Source organism: Thunnus maccoyii, chromosome 6, assembly GCF_910596095.1.
Source record: "Thunnus maccoyii chromosome 6, fThuMac1.1, whole genome shotgun sequence".
NCBI lineage: Eukaryota > Metazoa > Chordata > Actinopteri > Scombriformes > Scombridae > Thunnus > Thunnus maccoyii.
This window is the reverse complement of record NC_056538.1, coordinates 16,048,646-16,064,998: the sequence shown is the minus strand read 5'-3', so window position 1 is coordinate 16,064,998 and position 16,353 is coordinate 16,048,646. Positions and strand designations below refer to the sequence as shown.

At 38.0% G+C, this 16,353-nt stretch overlaps 2 protein-coding genes across 4 annotated transcripts; one reads left to right on the top strand and one right to left on the bottom strand.

Moving 5' to 3' along the window:
- Positions 1-2,233: 2,233 nt before the first annotated feature.
- On the bottom strand, positions 2,234-11,871 carry LOC121899353 (GTPase IMAP family member 9-like). The gene is made up of 2 exons (XM_042415109.1): positions 10,614-11,871; positions 2,234-3,437 (listed from the first exon to the last, which is right to left on the bottom strand). Exons 1-2 carry the CDS (start codon positions 10,621-10,623, stop codon positions 2,467-2,469), a joined length of 981 nt encoding a protein of 326 aa, XP_042271043.1. The 5' UTR covers positions 10,624-11,871; the 3' UTR covers positions 2,234-2,466.
- Positions 10,175-16,215, top strand: yif1b (Yip1 interacting factor homolog B (S. cerevisiae)). 3 transcript variants are annotated; one of them, XM_042415112.1, is made up of 8 exons: positions 10,175-10,338; positions 11,878-11,980; positions 12,320-12,449; positions 12,678-12,782; positions 13,122-13,258; positions 13,511-13,666; positions 13,961-14,054; positions 14,374-14,545. In XM_042415112.1, exons 1-8 carry the CDS (start codon positions 10,293-10,295, stop codon positions 14,455-14,457), a joined length of 855 nt encoding a protein of 284 aa, XP_042271046.1. In that variant the 5' UTR covers positions 10,175-10,292; the 3' UTR covers positions 14,458-14,545. The 3 variants fall into 3 exon arrangements, with proteins under 3 accessions (XP_042271046.1, XP_042271045.1, XP_042271044.1); XM_042415111.1 differs by lacking the exon at positions 14,374-14,545 and adding an exon at positions 15,138-16,215 and having other exon boundaries at positions 10,178-10,329; XM_042415110.1 differs by lacking the exon at positions 14,374-14,545 and adding an exon at positions 15,138-16,215 and having other exon boundaries at positions 10,178-10,338.
- The last annotated feature ends 138 nt before the right edge of the window (positions 16,216-16,353 follow it).

The window sequence follows — 16,353 nt, the reverse complement described above, 5'->3', positions numbered from 1 at the left end:
AAAACATCATGAGGTCAAGAGAAGATGTAAAGAAGACTGAACTTTCACTAGGCAATATGTACAAATCATCAAATGGAAAAATCTCTTCACATATCAACAAATCTTTAGTCATTAAAAATAATTACATGGTAGAATTACAAAACATTACAAGGTGTAACAGTGTCTCAGTGCTGAGCAGCTAAATAAATCAAATACTTAAGCTTTGTGCATAAAAACCTTTGCAAAAATAAAACATTTATTAAGTATTGACTTTTTTGTCATCTAACGGGGCTTAAGAAAAACATGTACATGTATTCTTAAAAATTCAACCACTGCTGGAGCAAAACACTGTGAGATAAGAGAACATGTACAACTATAACTATGTCACTTTATCCAGTTTCAATTCTCCTGATTGTACAATTGGTCTCTCTCAAGATTTGAATGCAACTACAGTCAGGAACACATGCGCACACCATTTTGCTTGTCAGTGTTTGAAATGAGCTTGTCTGAGTTGTTGAATTTAATTCCCAAAGACAGATTCACCTCGAGCCACTTACGTGTTTCCAGTGTCACAGCACACCAAGCTGTTAACTGTAGACCTCTATTCTACTCTGTGGCCTTTACAACAATTACTACCGCATGAAAAAAACCCTTAAAATAGTTCCTGTTCTGGCTTTTGTGTGTGTTACAAGAAAGATCAAGAAAATGACTATACATGTGTGTCCTACGTGCACATGTGAGTATGTGGGCATGTACATGTGAGGCAATGTGTGGCTGTTTTATGCATAGTACAGTCCGTTTAATGAGAGATGGTCATTTTCCCTGAGGGCCAGTGAGTCCAGCTGTCAGCAGAGAGAGTGAGACACAAAGTCATTTTAAACAAAAGAAATGTTAGATGATAGAGAGACATGAACAATTGGATGTTTAATGGTGTGTTACACTATACAGGAGTACTGACTGTCGAAGATGAATTTGTTTGTTATGTTTTGTGTGCGTGTGTCTGTATGCATGAAGAAAAAAAAACACGTTGATGCCATCATAGCCACAGTGACACATTTTTTCTTTTAAGTATGACTGTTACTTGTCCCCCTTAGGCTTCGCACAGAGACATGCACAAATACACACACACAAGGTTGACTAACTTTCAAAAGTTATTCTTTATCTGCTTTCACTGTGCACTTTTTCTTGAGTGTCCTGTAAATTGAGGAATGTAAAAGAAAATATTAAAATGCCTCTGTTTTTAAAATAAGCACTACATGTTTTCAATTGTACAAAACAGCTGTGGTTTGCTGTTGAGAGCACACACACATATACTACAAATAATTACAACAAAAAATCTTTACTACAAAACACCAGGGAAATGATTCAGTAACTGTAGTATACTGCTCAAAGAATTAAGTATTAAAGTGGTTACAATCAATATTTTTACAATAACAATGTATAAAATGACAGTGTGTGGTGTCAGAGTGATGAACCTACAGAGAATTATCACCTGACTCTGCAACTCACCTTGGCATTACGGAGCTGTATAGTAAGTCATTGTTTACCTGTCTGGCTGCAATTTTACCGTCAGTCATTGTGTTGTTTCTGCTGCCCCCAAGTGGCCAAAAATCAGTCAATGCAGGTTTAATGCATCTTTAAACCTGCATTAACTTTTTTTTGGCCACTTGAGGTCTGCACAACCAGCTAAATAAAACATTGAGCAAATAGTTGCCTACTGACACATTAAGTATACATGGACAGACATTTGCATTCATCTGGAGATTTGTTTCTGCCAATCTGACAAATTTAAGTCCAATATTCACTTTCTCTTTAGCTCTGCCTTGTTCTCCTCACCAACTCCTGAGGGAAATATCAGCATTTTACCTGCTAAATGCTCCACCATGATCACCTGCTTGTCGCTAATTTTGTCTGTCAGACAGGTAGGGTATGGTGGGTGTATCTGAATTTTTTGGTTGCTGCTGGTTAAAGACACTGATGAGAGCTGTGAGAGTGAAGCAAAACAGTAAAGTTGTGGGCCTGAAAACCAAAGCAATGAGCTGAAAGACCAAGCTGTGTAAGGCTGAGGGCAGAGTCTGGTCGTAATTCTATATGGGTTATCAAACCAGCCTTTCACATATGCATACTGTAGTCACTTTTTCCAATAATAATATAAAATTATTAATTAGTTGATTGATTAGTGCAGCTTTAAGTTACTTTCCTATCTCATAGCTCGTAAATAAGTAATTGTTATATATCTGGTGGCTCTTGATAGTAATGCTGAGCAGAATCAATGACTCAGTGGTTGCTTCACCCAAACCTATAGTTCAGCATAGTTCTGCAGTAGCTCGCTCCACAAACTTATCAACATCTGTCATTATATGTAACAAACCTGCAATGACATGCAACAAGGAAATTAGGATGACTCATACAGTCCGCTAATGAAAAGATTCAAACAAGTATATTAGCAGAACTAACAATATGAAGTAACTGCTGTAACTGTATGTTTTATTGTACAGAGCATTTATTTTTCAAAGCTCTTACTACAGGTGGTGCAATGACTCCCACTAAAGCCCCAGCAGCTCCACCCACCACTGCTCCAACACCAATGCAAAGTGGACCTCCAGCAGCTGCTGCAGCTATCCCAATTGCCATGCCGGCTTCAGCAGCTGGTACAATCATACCAGTTTCAGTAAATTTGTTTTTCTTCTCAGCCTTTTCTCGCGATCGTCTCTGATACTCTTCGCCCAGCCTCTTTAGTTCAGCCTGCAGCTGTTCTCCTCTGAGTTTGGCCCTCAGTTTTTCTTCTTCTCTGAGTTTTTGCATGGCACTGGCCTTCAAAATCATCGCCGCTTTTTCTTGGATTGCTCTCTCGGCCTCCTGGAACATTTCATTTGTGTAAAATCTTCCTCCATTATCACTGATCATTCTTTTTATCTTGTCAAGTAGATGTGGTACCTGGCTATCATTGGACACTTTGTTGTTAAAGACATGATACCGCCCATTACATTTTGCAATCAAATGGCTAAGTTTGGGACAGTGACTAATAAAATCTTCAATTCTTGTGCATCCCAGTTGGTCACCATAAGTGAAGAGAACCATGGAGTAGTCTGCAGCTTTGTTACCAAACACCGTCTGCAGAAGTTCAACTGTTTTATGTTCCTCCTCAGTGAATCTGTCCAACTTGATCACAATCAAGAACACATGGGGACCAGGAGCTGAGAGAGAGATGCACATTTTCAGCTTTCTGATCACCTCATCTTGTTTGTACTTTGTGTCATAAATCCCTGGTGTGTCAATCACCGCAACCCTGCGTCTAGCCACCGTTCCTCTTGCCTTTTCACACTCTGATGTCACAGAGCATGGTGAAAAGACTGATGAAAAAGCCTGTCGGTTCAGGATGGTGTTTCCTGATGCACTCTTCCCATTTCCTGTCTTTCCAACCAGTATGATTCGAATCATCTCATTTGGATTCACATCTACAAAAGAATGTGGGTCTTTAGTAGCTGGCTGGATGAGTGAGATATTTAATATGCCATTAGACACTGTATCGCTTATACATATGTAAAACTGTTAGGTAACAGCACTACAAAGCTCTTGCACACTAGAGAGTCTCATTGACAGGTGCGTCAGATGAAAATATCTGACAGTGAGAAAAGCAAAAAATCCCAAACTTTATTTGACCTGATGATGGTCTGAAGGCCAAAATGTCGTTAAAATAAAACAAGTACATGTGATTTGCAGTGTGTAGGATTTTTTTTTTTTTTCACAATTATACTCTCTCACTAATGTGCTATTGTAGAATAACAACTTTGCTTTGTAGGTGTGTTTGCCTATTAAGAAAAATATATGAAATATTGATAAAAATGTAATTTAAATGCTTTCAGTTGCTCAAATGTATCATGTTTTGTAATAACAATAGTGTAACAACAGTATTAACTTTAATTTATTTTGTATTCAGATTTTCATGTAGATGAGGTATATTTGTTTTCCTTTAATTCTATACAAATGTATTAATTGCTACAGAGCCCCTAAAGTCCCAACAGGTGGTATTTCTTTATCATGCCTTTACTGTACAGATATTAACTTGTTCCCTCAAGTTAATTATCTTCTACGCACAAGATAATATATTGTGCACACAAGATAAAAACTTTTGTGCACAAGATAAAAAAAATACCACCTTTTGGGATTTTAAGGGCTCCATAAATTGCACATCAGGGAAAAAGGATTAAATTAAAATGGATCAATCCTTATATTAAAAGCAGACATATAGTATAGTATTGGCAATGTCAACATTTCACATTTAAGTGAATACAAATAAAAGTGTAGCGTCTGTAACAAATAGACCAAGGGATGTAAAATGGAAACATGTAAAGGAGTACGTTTAGATAAAATAAATTTACTCATCTGTGTGAGAGAATTCCTATTTTTTTCCTTTATTGAACCAGTTAAAGTCTCAGTGCTATTGAGAAAAAAAATCTACTTTTCAAGGAAGACCTAGCCAAGAATGCAGCATAAAACTATTACAACAATAAATACAATACAAACAACATAAACTGACTAAGATGTCACACACTACAAAAGCAAAGAAAATATCTAATTAGATGCATATACAGGTAGCTGAGTTTCTCTATCCAAATAAGTAAAAGCAATAAATTAGATGCAAAAGCAAGATTAGGACATGGCAGCAGGGAGAGTGATAATAGAGCGAACAAAATATGATATAACATTGATAAAATGTAGCTTAAATGGTGTTAATTAAGTCAACTGTATCATACAGTGGGTTTCAGAAACAAAGAAATTTGATGGAAATAGAAATATTGTTTTGAATGAATATGTCATAAGAAAACGGGTAAGAGAGAGCAGATTACCTCTGTGCTTATTCATTGCAGTTGCCATGCTCGCAGCTCCTGTCTGCATTTGCCTCTGAACGCCTTGGTCTATGTTTTACAGATTTGGAGTTCGCACAGATGTGTAAATCATGAAAACACGACTACCTTCTCCAGCTGACTTACGAGAACTGATGCTTTTGGAGATACAAAGAGTATATTTCTATTTCCTTCTCTGTTCTTAAATTGGCACCTCTCCCTAATTGTTTTGGAGTTGAATCAAGTTCTGTCACATTCCATCAAATGTGGCCTTTTGATAGTCATTGAGGGTTAGAGAAAGCGGACATGTGGGAATATTGTGTGACTCTGTTGCCAGGAACAAATTTCAGTGGTACTGGAAAATTACATGTGATTGACATGATAATGATTCTGGAAACTCCAAGCCTTTCAAAGAAAAAGTATGTTAAAATATTTTAAATAAATGTCTCTTTAATGGCAATCAATGTTTTTAAAAAATGACAGCACTGATTCATTCACATACCTGTTCCAATTTTGTGCCTTAATATGTTTTCAAGTGATTTAACGATTACACATTCAAAACTGAATGAAATAAAGGCTTGGATTTTTCTTAACTTTATGTACTTTTATTGGTCCACTAAAGTATCTAGGCTTGCATGTTAGAGGGTATATTATACGGTAAATTTACCATAATCTGAAGTGTCAGTCCCCTACAGCTTGCCCTTTTCTTTTACCTCTGTGTCCTCTAAGATACAGTTTTCAGATCACAATTATATTGCCTTGCGAATTGCTCTAAATGCAGTTTAGAGAGTATTTCAGTTTCATGCACATGCCAGTTTTCCCTGTTATCTCAAACAAATTCTCTTAACCTACACAGAAAATTTCCCAGGAAATCCAGTCATGTTTCATACAATTTAAAGTGCAGAGTTGAGACAGAAAAAAGGTTGAAACTCTTCTTACCAGGTGCTTGTTTGCTGTTATTTTACTAGTATTTACCATAAAAGAGGAACATCATATTATTGCTCTACAATCCCTTTACAACTAGGCAGACAAGAGGCTACCCCCCCCCCCCCCCCCCCTTTTATCACTTGTGTTTTACTGGCAGACAACACTTCTCATCATTTACCGTCATTGCTGCCTACTGGAATGTGGATTCTCCTGTTTCACTGACAGATGTCATTTTGTGATATAATTGTCTGATACTGGCAGGTGATGACAGATGGTATCATTCAGTCACTGTTTCATTTTCCAAAGATCATAATCATGTGTGACTTACCTTGTTTGACTTACACCTGTTTCAAAGTTCTTACATTGGTTGCCAGTTGTCAGTTTCCACATTGATATAAAAATTATTTTACATACATCTCTTCAGGGCTTTTGATTAGAATTCTTCATAGCGATTATTTATAATGATTTATTTATTTTATTGTATTAGTGTTTGTGTGTTTAGTGTGTTGATATTTTTTCCCTCTTGTTGAATTTATTTGTTGTTGTTTTTTATTTATTATATACTATTTTATCTAGTTTCTGTTTTACTCTATAAATCTATTTTATTGTTTTTTTATTATATTTTCATAATTTTCATTTCTTATGTGCATTAGTCTCAAATTATTTTGCTGTTTACTGTTTACACTTGTTCTGTCTTATTATCAGCTTGTCAGTCATCTGTGAAGCACTTTGAATTGTGCTTACCTGTATGAAAGTTGCTACACAAATAAAATTTGATTGATATTGTATGGTAAGCATTGTAGGGTATCATACAGTATGTGACCATATTCAAAAATAATTGAGCAGGTGATACGTACCACTTCATGTCACATTTAACACAAGGGTTTACTTTGTGTGAGAAAAGAAAGGAACAAGGTTACTAATAATTTGGCAAAAGGAGCATTTAAGAGATTTCAGAAAACTGTTTTCTGTAGAACTGAAGCAAAATCAAAAATACGTCATGAATGAAATCTTGGCAAAGATGGGATAAAGACAATAAAGGTAGAAATGTATATATAATACAAGACTGTGTTGCACTTTTGAGTATTTATAGAGGAAGGCATCACAAAGATTTTTTTTTTTCAATTTTAAGTTTAATGCAAAATATGATGTGTATTCAGACCATTTACTTGACTTAAAAGTAGTAGTAATAGTAGTAGTAGTTATACCACAATGAAAAATACTCAATTACAAGTAAAAGTCCTGCTTTCAAATTTGTACTTAAGTAAAAGTACATACAGTATGTATTTACTAGTAAAATGTACTTCAAGTATTAAAAGTAAAGTATTCATAATGCAGAATGACCCCTTTGTAATTGTAATGTTTTATTATTTTATTGGCGTATTATTATGTGAGCAATACTTTTAAATGTTGTAGTTGGTTGAGGTTGGTTCATTTTAACTGCTTGATATACTGTTGTGTCTATAACAATGCATCATATTTCACAGAGACAAAGCGCAACGCATCATACTCCGAAAACCACACCCACCAGAGCTGAAAACAATCAGTGCCATAATATACAACTAAGGGCAGAAACACAAACAAAATGCCTGTAGCTAGCTAAAACTCATTAGATTTCATCATGTCAAAGGATTATTTTAACACCCTATGTCTACCAGAGAGGAAAGCTATATTGACAAACTCAATATTGTCGGTCTATCTCAGTGTCCTTTCTCTTTAAACTGCATTCAAACATAATACTGCATAGCTTTCTGATTTATCCGCATTCCACTATAACACAAATTCCATAATGTCAAAATTTAGCTTAACTTACAGACATGGTTGCCTTGGACCATGAGTGAATTGTGGGACCTGACCTCAGTTGGTAGGCCCATTTAACAGTCGTTTTCTGCGCTCAACATCTTCCTGTGTGCTGCCAAGATTGTGATGTCTGACAATGTCCGCAGTTATGAGTATAGCATCGCCCCTGGTAGTCAGTACAGTGAGTCCTTCAAAGATCGCATGGAGAGTGAATAGGAAAAAGAGCCAGCACACGAGGAAGATCCGTGTCAACAATATCCAGCTCATATGAAATGTCTGCTCAATGCCCTTAGCAACAAGTGGCTGCATAGAATTAATAGCTGCAGTCCCGGCTCTTGCCATGGAGCATGCAGCTGTTCGTGCCTTGGGAGCAGCAGTGACAATCCTTCTCTGTACAATGGAATATGCAGACGAAATTTTTGCGCATGCGGTGGGAGCAGCAGTTATAATTGCTGCTTGTGTCAATTGATAAATAGTGGTAATTGCTGCTTCCTTCAAAAAACTACCACCAGAAATTGTTGCTCGGATAAAAGGGAGACCTAAAAGTCCAAAAGCAGTGGCTACTGCTAAAACATATCGATTTTCCATAATATTTCTATTAAACCATGTTCTCAGCTGTTTAAGACGCGCAAGGAAAGGCTGTTCACATCTTTTTGGGGACTGGTGTCTCTGAGGCCTCCGAGGGAGCCTGAACACCATTCTTTGCTGCTCCTGTGTTTCCACACTTATAACGGGGGGGACAATGGCAGGGCTGGGAGGTGTCTCTGTTGTGGATGGACAGTGACAGTGTCTAAAACTAGCCTCAGCCTGTGGTATTGGACAAGGCTCTTCCGACTCATATCTATCTCTGGTGGGTTGTGGGCAGTTGAAACGAGAGGGTGCCGAGGGATGAGGGTCCACAAAAGCCCGCACTGTCTTCGTGACAAAAGTACCCAAAAGGTAACCAAGTAACAAGATGGGCATGTCTATCAGAGGGGGTTTGTTCAATTTAAGAAAAAGAAACGCAATCTATTCTCCCAAAGGAATTGTATAGATTGTACAGAACAACTGGTTTCCGTCCTCAGTAATGAATGCTAATTGGTATAAACTGGAGTAACTGGCCTGTACAAAGATCCTAAGCAACTTGAATGTTGGAGAATGGAATTCTGTGATGTCACAAAGCACGAAAGTGACATGAAAGTGACATCAAAGCAACAAGAGCCAGATGGGCGTTACCATAGAGACAGAGCACAACGCATCATACTCTGAAAACCACGCCCACTGATGGGGAAAATAGTTGGCACCATAATATGCAACCAAGGGCTGAAATGCTAACAAAATACCTGTAGCTAGCTAAAAACATTAGAATTCAGCATGTCAAAGGATTATTTTAGCACCTTATGTCTACCAGAGAGGAAAAGGTATATTGACTGACTCAATGTCGTCAGTCTATCTCAGCATCCCTTCTCCTCACCTTGCTTGTTTGCAAACATAATACTGCATAGCCTTCTGATTTATCCACATCATAACATGAGTTGCATACTGCCAAAATGCTTTAACTTAACTTACAGAAATACAGTTATCCTAAAACTGACATTTGGATATTTGATTTACCAGTGACAAAATGCTTGCTGCACACGTTGGCATACTCAGTGTCAGGATCACACAGTTTGCCCATTCTCTCTGCTGATGCCTCACATTTTATTTCCTGTATCCTCTTTCCTTTCCTTAACGCAATACAAAATCAGTGGACAGTGATGAATTGTTTTCCCCTCCGGGTTGAGTGGGACTGAATTGTGCTCTGTCTCTATAAACTGATCATAAAGAAACATGATCACATTTCACCAATTCTGGCTTCCTTACACTGGCTAACTTTTGCTGTATGAATTGATTACAAAAGTTTATTGATTACTTAAAGCCCAAAGAGGCTTCACCTTAATTCATTTATTATTTTATGGCATTTTATTTAGTTTTAATCTTTTTGTGTTTTTATAATGTGTATAGTGCTTTGTAACTGTGTTTTTAAAAGTGCTAAATAAAGCTTATTATTATTATTATTATTATTATTATCATTATCATTATCATTATCATTATTATTATTATTATTATTATTATAACTACTATCTACAGTATTCTGCATGCTGCATGTAGTAATGGGTTGACAATAAACAGAGTCTGCTATCTCCACTTCAGCTCAACAGGGAAACATTGTCCGAGGGAACAAAAAGAGGGAATTTGATTCTATAAAAACTGTAAATGTGGCAGATATCCACTTGATATCAGACTGCTGAAGCCTCATATAAGCTTCGCATAACCCTTTAAATACATTTTTTGCACAAAATGATTTTGTGGACACACTGTGAATTTTGGCCCCCACCACTTATATTGAAAGTTCATTTGAAGGGTATCTTTTAATAGCCTGCATGAACAGTAGGGATGATTACAGCGAGGAAAACCTATTTCAGTGTTCATGTGGGCACCTGACTGTTGTTTAAAGACAGACTTGTAAAATTGTGAACCTTTCCTTTAACCTGGGTATCCTCATGACAGGATGGACATGAGGCCACTTTGATACAGCAGGTGGCAGCATTAATCTTTCACGTTGCTTTGTGACCCGTCATTAAAACTACAACAGAAGAAGAAGAAGAGCGGGTTCACTTCCGTGTAAATGTTATGAATGAGTCCCAACTTCCCTCTGTAGCCTGCTAACTAGTCTCACCAGTTAGTTGACAGCAAGCGCTACCATCAAGTCAGTAAAACATGGATTACACTGCATCTCAAAGTGGGTTCAGACAGCGTAAGTTACGTACGTGATTTAATCGATCAAATCAGTCTTTTAACGAAATTACTGGCTGCGTGCTAACGTTACATTTTGTGCTTGCTAGCTTCTCCTGAATTCAACGTAATCGAAACTGAATGGTGACGTTAGCTCGTTGTTTCAGCCGTTTGAGGCTAAAAAAACGTTAACAAAGACACATTAAAATGTAAAATGAGCTCACCAGCGTCTAGCTACACTCATGCTAAAGACTTGCACACACTCGAGCTAAAAATGAGCTCCGGCTAGTCAGCTAGTTCACTCACCGGCACACATTACATCTCATTTTCCGTTATGTGTCCTCTGTATGGAGGTTTGAGCGACGTGACTGTGGGACACTTTGTCTTCACAGACATTTAAAAATTAAACTCCGGTGCTGTAATATAGCCAGCTAACATGTTTGTACGTCGACATAAACTAACGCATGTTAGCTAACGTTAAAGCTCCTGTTTCCAAACTATCACTAATCTGGATTATGGTTTGGGGCATGAGCTTTGTATTTTAGTATTGCCAATTATTTCGATTTACTTAAGGTTCCCTAAACAAGAATTTCTTGACAGATATCTGTGCATCATCTAAACGTTAACAAGTTTTCCCGTAGTACACACTGGAATATTTAATTAGCATTTATGATTTCCACAGCTACGTAACGTACTAGAGACAAGGCACACCAAGATGTTTTATAAAAGATAGAAATCACTGAGCTCATGTATGTCAGTATGTCACTTACAGTAGCTTTAAAGATGTGTTAGGGTGTGTTTGGACCTAGCATGGGATCTAAGGGGAAGTTTGAAACCAAAACTGTTTGCGACTCTTTAGCATGAAGTGATTTGCTCTTGTGACAAGTGTGTGGTAATATGATCTCTCCTGCCTCAGGGAATGGAAATAAAAAGAACTATGTCTGGCACAGCACAGAGTATTTGAGTGTTTACAAAATATGTATTTTGAGGTTACACAATGCTTGCAATGTCTAACTGTTATAAAACCTGAAAACCCCATTTGTCTACTACAGATATTCACTCCTCTGGACACCCACTGTCTCCAACAATCACATTTGTTAGACAAGTGTCCCTGGTGATTCATGAACTATTATGGTGTATGTTAACCACTAACAGACAAAGCACAAACAGGGCTATATGTCACATTTTTGAGAGTGGTTTATGTCTATGATATGCTGTTAGACTTTAAAAACTAGCTCAGTAAACTTAAAACGGGGGGGAAAAGCAGAGGCGAATGTAATTTTAAAATAATGCAAAGTTGCCTTACCTCATGGCTAGTGTGTGTATGTGTATGCAGGAAAGGATGAAACACAGATAAGAAACTTTACCAAGAAATTGTTTCGTTCATGGTGCATGCTGGTTTCTCTACTTGTCCTGTAAGTGCGGCTGTCTTGCATTTGCAGCTTTATTAATTCCGTCCACTAACAAATGCCCAAAAATTCAAGAAGTAATTCAAGAGATTCAGATCTACTCATTTGTTTGACGTATCTTTTTTTAATAACCACCTCCCTTTTCCTTTCCTGTCACCCAGAGCCGAACATGCGTCAGAGAAATAGCACCATGGATGGTTCAGATGGTAGCCAGCTGTTTGAGGATACGAGTGGAGTTGGACTGGGAGCACAGACAGGATACAGGTGCGAGCCCTGCCAGCAAGGCTGAAGCTCTGCTGGATATTTAACTGTTGAATCAAACTTTGCGGAACTGCTGATACTGTGTGATTTCACAGCAGCAGCTCAGTGTTTAAATGTTTTGTCCAAAAGACAAGTCTGAAACATTTGTCAATTAATCAGGTCGTGTCCTACAGAAGGAAATTTTGACTCTGTGAATAAACATCCTAATTTTCTTTGTTAATTCAGCTTCTCAGTCTTTTGCATCATCTCCTCGCAACAGATGTGACTGTATGTTCGTATTAATTTAGCTGATAGATCATAATCTTCTCTCAGCTGATACATTACCTTATGTTCTGTTGACAGGAACCAGATGGCCGGGCCTCAAGCAGCAGGTCTTACTGGCCAGTCCCTCCTGTCAGACCCCATGTCCAACCTGGCAATGGCGTATGGCAGCTCACTGGCATCACAGGGGAGGGAAATGGTGGACAAGAATGTAAGACTTACTGACAGATGTTTCTCTTGAATGAATCCTGCAAAAAATGACCAAGAATCATATTTACATATACTACCTAATGTCCCCTGATAATGAATGTTATCATTCATTGCCTGCCGGATACAAAATGGCCTTAAAACAGACAGAAACAGAAATTAAATAGTTTCCCCTTCTGACCCTAAGAGTAATGCATGTGTATATGTGTGTGTGTGCTCTCTCTTGTTTCAGCTGGACAGGTTCATCCCAATTTCTAAGCTGAAATACTACTTTGCCGTGGACACAGTGTATGTGGGAAAGAAGCTGGGTCTTCTCGTTTTCCCTTACATGCACGAGGTAGGTCTGCTCACACCTGCTGAATGTGCCCTGTTAGATCTGACAGTTTTCCCCATGAGGAGGTAACTCTGTGCATGTGGGAATACACAGATTCTTTTCCATGGGCCTCTGAGCTTTTTGAAGAAAGATCTGCTTCTAATTCCTAAATGCGTGAAATTGCTGTAGTCCAAATTTCCTTCTCTACATGTACACAGTAATCTTGGAGACCATATAATAGTTATTTCTTATTGGCCTACACATATTCCCCTCTGCCTAGATATTGCTCTATGCTTTTGCCCAAGTTTATTCATCAAGGATTAAGCAGGTTTAAAGTGTGTTGTGTGTGTGTGTGTGTTGTAGAACTGGGAGGTGAGCTACCAGCAGGACACTCCTGTGGCTCCACGCTTTGATGTGAACGCTCCTGATCTTTACATTCCCGCCATGGGCTTCATCACGTATGTGCTGGTGGCTGGACTGGCCCTCGGCACACAGGACAGGTACAAATACCTTCATGTTTTTGTCAAGGTGATACAGGTGCCTGCAGAAGTGGCAAATGCACTCTTATTTAATGCTTTATGAACAATTAAATTGATGAAACTTGTGGTCATTAACAGCTAGGTAGCAGCTTTTGGGCGGGGGTTTCTCCAAAACCAAAACAATTAATCCCAGAAGTATTTCCATTTTTACTATCTCCAGTATATTCATCTATAGAGGACTGATTCATTCTGATCATTTTGTACACTCCTCAGATTTTCTCCAGAGCTGCTGGGGGTTCAGGCCAGTTCAGCATTTGTGTGGCTCATCATGGAAGTCCTGGCAGTCCTCCTGTCACTCTACCTTGTCACTGTTAACACCGACCTCACGACCATAGACCTGCTAGCCTTCTCTGGCTATAAATATGTCGGGTATTTATCTTTTTTGTGTTATTGTTCAAATTTTTATCTTCATTCACACCCACCCCACCCTCGGCTGCCCCATACCTTATTTTGATCATTCTGTCTTACTGTAATTCCTAGTTTTTACTTTTTAAAAGTTTTTACTTTTTAAAAGTAAAAACTAGCTTCTAATAGCCAATTCTTCTTTAATCCATGCTAAGGACAAAGCATTTCTTGACTTATCTTTCCTTTTCTTAGTGTAACAACTCAAAATGTTTTTGAATTATGACATTGTGTCTCTCTATCTTCTCCTTATTTCTTTAGGATGATTGTAGGTGTAGTTGCAGGACTGTTGTTCGGGAGGCCAGCATATTATCTCTCTTTACTGTGGTGCTGTGCTGCCATCTTTGTCTTTATGGTGAGTAGCAGCATGTACTGTTGAGTTTTAATTATTTAACTTAATAATTTAATTTACAAAACAATAGTGGACGCATGCTCACCAGGGGGCAGAAAACACACTGGTACAGAGGAAAGTGATGGTCATGATAACTCACCTCTGGATATCTTCATCATTTAGATTTTACATTTTGAATTCTTTAGTGTGACATCACATGTTGATAAACCCTAACCCTAACTGGCTGTTCAGCTAAGATGGCACAAAGACAGTGAGAAAATGCAGCTAGCAGCTGTAATAATGCTAACCTGGACTGCACCAGTATGTTTGTTTTTTCCACAAGTGTCTACAGAAACGCCCTCAGTCTCAGTACCGAGTGCCAGTATCAAATTCCTGCGGTCTGCCAGGAGAACCTGCCAGAAACTAAACATACGCCAGATGTCTGGTGCAGAAACGTATAATATTAGATGCCTGGACGCTGCAAACAATTATGTACTTTGTGCTGGAAATAATGATGGAAATTGAACATTATGCAATAAATGTTTTGCAATCCACTGGCACCTTACCTCTCAGCAGTGCTGTTATTGGTCCTCTGTTTGCACACACACCCAAAAATGACGTGCAGACAGAGAAGTCAAAGCATACAAAGACACAAATACAGTTACAGACGTAAATGTACAACCAGTTTTTTGTAAATTAACCTCAAATTCCTTCAACAAATTCAGCTTATTCATACACTCCTGTGTTCACACATACATGCATCTATACATTCTTACTTTGTTTCTCTGATCCCCCCCCTTCATTAGCTTTGCCAAGTCCTTTTATCATAGGATTAATTAACTGTTTTCTAACACTTATTGAATTCCCTTTTTATGTTTGAGTTTTCAGACATAGTCTTTATGGCTATTTAATGTCTTTGTTTTTGCAGTAGAAGAATGTAAGCAAAGGTCCCTGGTGGAAAATATGAAATTTGATAAATGTAATTATACAAAAAAGAGCCTTGAATTGAAATCACCCAAGCAAATATATTGTTAACCCGTCTCAAGTCATCTGGTAGGGGGATGACTCAGCTGACACGTAGACATGTTTGTCTCTCTCTCTCCTCAGATCCGCACTCTGCGTTTGAAACTTTTATCTGAGGCGGCGGCAGAGGGGAGGCTGGTGAGAGGAACCAGAAACCAGCTGAGGATGTACCTCACCATGTCTATAGCAGCGGCACAACCCATCTTCATGTACTGGCTCACTTACCACCTCATCAGATAAAACCAGGAACACACACCCCTACACACATATACACATATACTCACTAGTGTAGAAGATGATCTTGGCTGTCAAAATGCCTTCTCATCCCCCTAAAAACACAAACACATACATCAAAGAAGCTGGACCTGGATGAAACACACACCGGCCACAGTCGTCTTGGTAATATCTCATCACTCCCAGACTTAAAGACAGAAGTACACATTGACAAGACTCACTCCATCTATGCATGGAGCAGATCAACATGCTACAAGACGATTTAGAGGCTTTAACGTCTTTTCTCTCAGAGCACAGCCCCATGTTATTGGTGTTGCCTTTTTTTTGTCATTTTTATGTAATGTCTTCAAAACATTTGTAGCGAGAGCAAGTGGCTTTAAGTTGTTTTTTTTCTATACTGTGTAATTATTTGTTAATTATGTTTTTTAGGAATATTTAAGTATGTATGTTTGTTTGTAGTAATATTATTGCAGAAGTCTGAAATCTCATGGGTTTTTTTTTTGAGCCAACAGAAGAAAAGCACACTAACCTCACACAAACCGTCCATTGAATGAAAAAAAAAAAGTCAAAGCAGAGTTTGAAAGTGATCAACTGGACCTGCAAGAGATAAGCTGCTTTGGTGTTTGACTAGAACGACTTATTTTCTAGTCCGAATGTTTGGTTCGTGGGTGAGAAAATACCTGTTCTGTCATCTGGACTATGGTCTGTAAGTGTGGGTGCACTACCACCTCCATTTTTATCTGTTTAATTTTTTCGTATGTGCTTTGTTACATGTACGAGCTTTGCTGCCTGACAACTTTCGAATAGAAATATCAACTGTGTAAGCCACGATGACATGTCTGTGATTTTGATATCCTTTTAAAATTCAAGTAAATTATTTACTGCTTTTCATATTGAAAGTCAGATGGAATAAAGAAAGGGAAAAAGATGAGATGGTCTGTTCTGTGAAAATTGAGATACTTGAAATATATCAGAAATGCTTTCATTGTGCTTTTGATAATGTGCTTGTGGATCTTCTAATGTCACTATAAATCATACTGTCTATTCTCGTTTTATGTAGCCAGTC

Coding starts and splice junctions, on each gene's coding strand:
- yif1b (XM_042415110.1), top strand. CDS start 10,293: ATGGATTACACTGCATCTCAAAGTGGGTTCAGACAGCGTAAGTTAC. Junction 12,783..13,121: donor TTTTCCCTTACATGCACGAG/GTAGGTCTGCTC, acceptor TGTGTGTTGTAG/AACTGGGAGGTGAGCTACCA. Junction 14,055..15,137: donor CTGCCATCTTTGTCTTTATG/GTGAGTAGCAGC, acceptor CTCTCTCCTCAG/ATCCGCACTCTGCGTTTGAA.